The 6,504-nt window shown below is 41.6% G+C and overlaps 1 protein-coding gene across 1 annotated transcript; it reads right to left on the bottom strand.

Moving 5' to 3' along the window:
• Positions 1–444: 444 nt before the first annotated feature.
• b3galt1b (UDP-Gal:betaGlcNAc beta 1,3-galactosyltransferase, polypeptide 1b) lies at positions 445–1,568 on the bottom strand. The gene has a single exon (XM_008278669.1). It carries the CDS (start codon positions 1,484–1,486, stop codon positions 500–502), a length of 987 nt encoding a protein of 328 aa, XP_008276891.1. The 5' UTR covers positions 1,487–1,568; the 3' UTR covers positions 445–499.
• Between the last annotated feature and the right edge of the window lie 4,936 nt (positions 1,569–6,504).

The raw sequence follows: 6,504 nt of genomic DNA, 5'->3' as shown, positions 1-6,504 counted from the left end.
GGATGTAATATTAACACTTTATCGATTCGTACACATTCTTCTCTTTTGGCTTGCAGTCCCGCTGAGTCAGCAGCTGGTTAGAGATTCAGTGTCTTGCTCAAGGACACTTTAGCAGGACGAAAAGGTTGTTGAGTGTGAACCGAACCCATCTGAATGACGCGCCGCCTCTACCTGACTTAATGCTCGTCAAGAATAGTCTACACAAAGTGGACCTCGTGTATGTGAACAAAAGTACTTTCAACAACAACACCGCGTTTTATCTGTGCATGAGTATACGCGCTTTACAGGCCTCATGCACTCAGTAACAATCATGAGGTGTGATCAGCAGAAGTAGATGGATATTAATGAAAACATCTGTCATGAGACTTGCAGCAGCCCTCGCAGTTTATTTATTTACTTTTTTTTTGTACATTATTCGTTGTGTGATAACATTTGCAATGAAGAAAAAAGGCCAAAAATAATAATAATTAAGTAGTTGTTGAGTGGTTCTTCATGTCCCCTAACATCTCAAGTGCTTCTTGCTGGACATGTCATTCCAAATGCGGTGCATCTCCTCAGGGGAGATCTGGTGGACAGTGATAACCCTCCTGTATCTGCAGAGACTGTAGGCCATTTTCCAGTGATTAAAACCACTGTTCTGATAAGGGTGTATACCCAGCTTACGCAAACACAGTCCCACATACACATCCTCCAGGTGCAACAGTCTTGTGTGTAATGAAGTCTTGTAGATTAGCTCAGCTACATCTGCTGAGAACACGTAGCCGGTGCCTGAGCAGAAAGGTGGGTATTTACTGTCAGGATACAGGTCTCTGGGCATGTACCACTTGCTGCGCATGTCCCTAATGGGACCGCCGTTGATCACGTAGCCAGTGAAATATCTCCTCCTCGGCTTGGTGGTGGGCTTCAGGAGCTTGTAGATCAGATTGTCCATGTTGACGAAGATGTCGCTGTCCGTCTTCATGATGTACTGCGCTTTGGGGCAGAAGGTGGCCACCCAGCGCATCCCCATCATGGTCTTGAGGGTGAGATTGTGATAAGAATCGATAAAGTTCTCCACTACAATGTCATGGAAGATCTGACTCTCCTGCTCCACCATCTGGTTCAGCACGGCGTCCGTGTTCCTGCCCAGCAGAAAGATCGTGAGGATGCGGATGTCGCCGAAGGTGCTCTCGTCCCCCCAGGTCTCCCGGATGGCCTGTCGCGCGTCGAACTCCTTGTGCGTGGTGCTGATGAGGATGACCAGGAAGGGCGTGACGCTTTCGCACTTCTTCGGCTCGTTGATCACAAACTCAAAGGCGTGTGGGTTGAGGGGGCGGGTGCGGATGTTGGTGAAGGTGATGTTTTTCTGAGGTTTCACAGTCTTCCGTATAGGCACAGACATGTGGCCGACATACGTGGACGTCGGGCGAGATATGCTCAAATACCACAGAGCGCTCGCCCAGCAGACCACTGTCAACAGGTATAAACATGACACTTTTGAAGGCATTATGCTGCATTTAAGTGTATTTTGATGAGTGCGATCTTATAAGGCTTTCTTTCCATTAGTGATGTTTCACCCAGTGAGGCAGCATTAAGCTGCTCCAGCGTGCAGTCTGACATTAATTGTCAGTAATGGATTACTTTAGAGAGAAGAGATGCTGTTTGCGTTTTAATGCAAAGCACTTTATAACTGTACGGATGTCCAGCTCCTCCTGGTGACACTGCTGCTTCTCCATTTACATCTGAAAAAGATCGAGAGGGAGAAATAGTGCATCAGTATAAAAAATAAATACAGCCCAAATATATATATATATATTTTTGAATAAATCATGAGTTTTTTTTTTTTTTTTTTAAAAATCCAATGAACTCAGCAGTGGCAATTCAAATATGAATAAACCCAGCAGTGCAGACTTTGCTCCCAGCAACCACAGCAACAAGTCAAACAAATGAGGAAAAGCTGCTTGACTGTCACATATTCATATAATAAATTAGCACAAAATCTGCATAAATCAATTTCTAAAATGAATCTGTATCTATGGTGTAAATCTCCCTGAAGCGGGGAAGGAAAGGACTCAGATGAAATCAACACCTAATAAATACAAATTGTGTATCGCCCATTATCTGGAAAGAAGCGACTCAATGTCAGACACATTTGTGTTATTTATTGTTGAAATTTCGTTATTATTTGGCGGCAACACACATGGTGAGGATTTTGTGCTCTGGGTTTGGTATCCGATGAGCCGAACGTCCTCTGTGATGATGTCATTGTGATTTTCACATTTTGAATTTCACTTCGATCTTGCTCTTAGGTAAATTACAAACAAACAAAGAGTGTTTAATGGCTACAATCTGGTATTAATGAGGCTCATTTTAATTTTACAAACTGAGCAAACGCAGGTGCAACACGCTGACATCGGCCTACCCATTTTTTTTAGAGCCTTAAAAATACACAAACCTTTTTCGAGTCGAAGTATTAAGATTCCTTACTTAAGAACAAGTTGCTATTCTGCACTGTAAAGATGACTAGCTAGTAATAAAAGCTTAAAAAAAACAGAAGAAGCATAGTACGTATTTATATACTATTCCCAGATTATTATAGTTCATGCACTGTTGTGTAGTTAATCAACACAATTCCTGTTGTTAGTAATTAGTAACTCCAGCTGATAACTGTGTTGTTGATTAACAAGCATCGTATTTCCTTTTTAATTTGTACTATCAAATGAAGCAAACTGAAAAAACTCAGGAACTTCAAATTCTGCCCAGAAGTACAGCATGTGGGTGTAAATGTACTTAGTTACATCTTTCATTTCACCGCGCAGCCACAAGTGGAAGAAAAAACACATCAATAACCGCACATTTCAATGACGTTAACACTGCAAACTGAATCACTTCTGTCCCTGAGTAAATAAAAGTTTCTAATCACATCAGAACCCTCATGCCTGCGTATAACCCAGTTACAGATCTTGTAACACCCGTCGTAACATTTTCAACATTCACTACATGATCCTGGTGCACAGGTTGACATTTCACAAGAGTAGACAAATGCCCTTTTAAACTCAAACCAAAAGCGAAAAAAAACCCAACAAAACTATGCTTTACAAACTGTCTTGTGCTGTGGCTGAAAAGAAGCTGTGGGGTTGGCAGCCTTCTGCATGACAGCGTGATATGGTGGCACAAAGGGAACAGTGTGCCATGATAAGCCTCTCCCCTGGGATCCTTCTTTTTTTCTTTCCATTCCTTTCCTCCCTGATTTGTTCTGTGTTGCGCTGCCTTACCGTCTGCCTGTTACAGCTGTCTTGCACTTATTTTCTGAGCAGCCTTTCTGCAGGATGGACACTGAAATGGTGTTTTTTTTTTTTTTCTTTTTGCGCAGGTGGCTGAGCACCTATAGTACATGTTAATATGTAGATCATGTTCCCTGGCTTTTGAAGCTCCACTTTTTTTTCCCCCCTCACTCGCTTTCTTTCATTCTGGGAAGATCAGATGACGCACTTCGCAGGCGAATGACCGTAATGCAATAAAACTCATATACGTGTCTTCAAAGCTGGAGAGCAGCAGAACGCGGGCCGAGCAGACAAATGTAATGACATGATTTGGATTCCATTTAAGCATAGAGTGCAATTACCTGCAGGATATACTATAGGACTAAAAGACCTACTATTAACAACAAAGAACACATGCATACTTTGAAAGTAATCTGCTCCACAAATGACTTCTGAAACTTTATGCCTGTGGACTGTGATAAATATGTGTCTTATCTTGCGCTGAGGCTTCATTTCTTCTGTTTTGTTTGGTCTCGGTTTGAGAATACAGATTATCAGTCTGAGGCTGTCGTACAAAATGTTGTTACTTCTCAGTTTATTTTGCACTGAACCCCTTTCCCTAGAGTCTTCCAGCAAAAAAAACTCTTATGTCGAGCGTATTTTCTCACAATATCAGACTTCTCCTCCTCTTGTGAAATTACTGTCGGATCTCACAGGATTTAGAGAAGCAAACAATTGTTCCCCTTTAACAACAGTTTACTCAGACGCAAGAAATACACGGAGACGTCAATATATTGTAATACCGGAGGAGGGGAGGACGGGTCAGGTGGAGTGAAGACGGTGTAACGGTGGCGGGCCGAGCGACGGCTGTTTGCTTTGCGGTTAATAACACAGCCAAAACAAAAAAATGTACACAGAAACAAGGCGCCCGCTGTATGTGCGTATTCACACGGTAGAGTCCCACGTTGTCACTGTGAATTCTCACTTGCCAGACTGAAGCAACAATATTTATGAGACAGAACTGAGGCAATGTTTATGTGGCAGCTCTTTTAGCTGCCAGTCTGTAAAACACAACCTCCAGTGGCTCTTCAGAACAAACATTTCTACGGCGGTCTCCTACACAGCAACAGATTAAACACGCTGCGAAGTTTGTCCCTGACTCCATCTGATGCAGAATAAAGGGCGTTTTAATACGAGTGAATTGCGAATCATTAATTAGTTTGTAATGAACCCAGGATGCCGTGTGCGTGAGCAAAACTGACGTGAGGGAAAGTTCATATGTCTTGTTGCTGCACTGGCTGTGAACAGCAATGATTCATGTTCTGACAAGTCAAGGCTTGAAGAAATTAGAGAAAGATAGCCTCGGTTCTGTCACGTATTTTTAGTGTCACACTACCGGAGCAAATGATAAATAACGAACCTGTGTGATAATGATGATTGTGCATCACACTGGGGATGAGATGAAGAAATACGAAGGGGCCTGTGTGCCTCTAAAGCAGGTGGCAACGTGCATTAATCTTAAAATAGAAGGACACGTAGAAAAAGGCTGAAAAGGGGGACAGACAGGGAGATGTTGAACCTGATTATGTTCACGTTGGATTGTGTGCAACAGTCTAATCTTAATAATCTTAATGAGACCAGGGGTAATTATATGCTTTCTGCTCTGCTGCCACTGCGCTGAGCAACAGTTTCTGCAGCAATGTTTGCCTTCAAATAGGTAAAGCGGTAAAATAAAGATCTGCCACTCAGGTTGGGGATGTGAAATAGAATCAGAGTAAAATGGAGTAAATGTTCCAATGTTTTTTGTAGAAGAGCAAATAGAAAAAGGAGAAAGTGGATTGTAAACGTCACTGCACCACTTGAGTTAGTTACAAAGTTAGCTTGATATTATTTATCAGGACATGTTCCCAAACTTAAGGATGTGGTGTCATCAGTATGTCTGTAATGTTTGTCTGGCTAGAATAGAATAGAATGCTTTTCATTGTCATCATACACAGAGTACGATGAAATATGAAATTAAAAGAACGTGTCAATCCTGTTGCCAGCAGGTGGCGCTATGACTGTAAATGGATGTGATCAGGGCAGCAGTCTGATCAAATATGGAAATTTTGAGGCAGATTGGAGCATGTACAGGGTAGTTAGACAGTACTTCCTGTTTCATGGCGAAGGATCAAAAATCAGGAGGCTGCCATGGCCACGCCCCTTTTAAATTTGCAGAAGATTGTCGTAACTGTTTACCTTCAAGGTGTACTCTACATGCTACCTGAATTTCAGCGCTCTGTGACTTACCCCCGAGGAGGAGTTTGCTCCAAAATGGCGGACCTCCTGCTGGGTTTCGGGGATTATTGCTCTCTGGTTCAAGTCTTTTGTCCAAACTGAAATATCTTAAATATTTCTTGGATTGTTGTGAAATTATTTCATTGTCCCTGGATGACCAGATTTTTTCCCCCTGAAGTTGATGTTTGTGGTTTAAGTAAACTAGTTAAGTAAGTAGTAATTAAGTAAATTAACTGAAGAACTGCTGGCACTAAATTGGCATGAAATCTGATGTTCACTGCTCAGGATGCATTGTATTAACTTTGGTGATAAAACACATGGCGAACGTGGTAAACCTGTATAATATCAACATGTTAGCATTTAGCTCAGAGCTAAGTACAGCCAGAGAAGTTAGAAGGAACAGAGTCGAGGAGTTTCTGGGCACATTTTCACTCACTGTGGGCTCATTATTCACTGCGGTCCTACACCTCTATGAAAACAGCACAGCCGTGGCTTCAAGTCGAGACAATTCAAAAACATTTTGTGCAGCATGACGCGGTTATAAAGCCATAAATAATAAAAAAAAGTTACATTTCTTTGATTATTTATTCTAGAAAAATGTTAAAAACCTGAAAACCAACATGGAAAACATTTTTCCAAGTGCCCAGAGCTGGTACCAACGCTGGAGGAAAATAAAAAAAGAGGGCTCCACACACTATAGATATCTTGCAACATACATTTTTAATTTGTTTCTATACTCGTCTTCTCTCCGTTGTGTGTAAACACACACTGCAGTGGTTCAGCCCAGTTCAGTTGAAAAGTCCCTGAATTTCTATTAAGTGACTGTTGGTTTCAGCTGAGTCACTAATGGAGTTTTTATAGTTTTTTACAGAATGTAGTTGGAGCGTATGGTTTGGTTTTGGAAAGATGTATAGAAAAAAAGTCATTTGGATGAAATATCATGATTTAAAGCTCGGATTAAGTTGAAATTTTTAGCGTAACAGAC

This window comes from Stegastes partitus, unplaced genomic scaffold (genome assembly GCF_000690725.1).
Source record: "Stegastes partitus isolate 25-593 unplaced genomic scaffold, Stegastes_partitus-1.0.2 Scaffold130, whole genome shotgun sequence".
Lineage (NCBI taxonomy): Eukaryota > Metazoa > Chordata > Actinopteri > Pomacentridae > Stegastes > Stegastes partitus.
Note: the sequence above shows the minus strand (reverse complement) of the source record. Positions and strands in the feature narration are given on the sequence as shown.

Excerpts from the sequence above, each read along its gene's own strand:
- b3galt1b (XM_008278669.1), bottom strand. The coding sequence starts at position 1,486 with ATGCCTTCAAAAGTGTCATGTTTATACCTGTTGACAGTGGTCTGCTGG.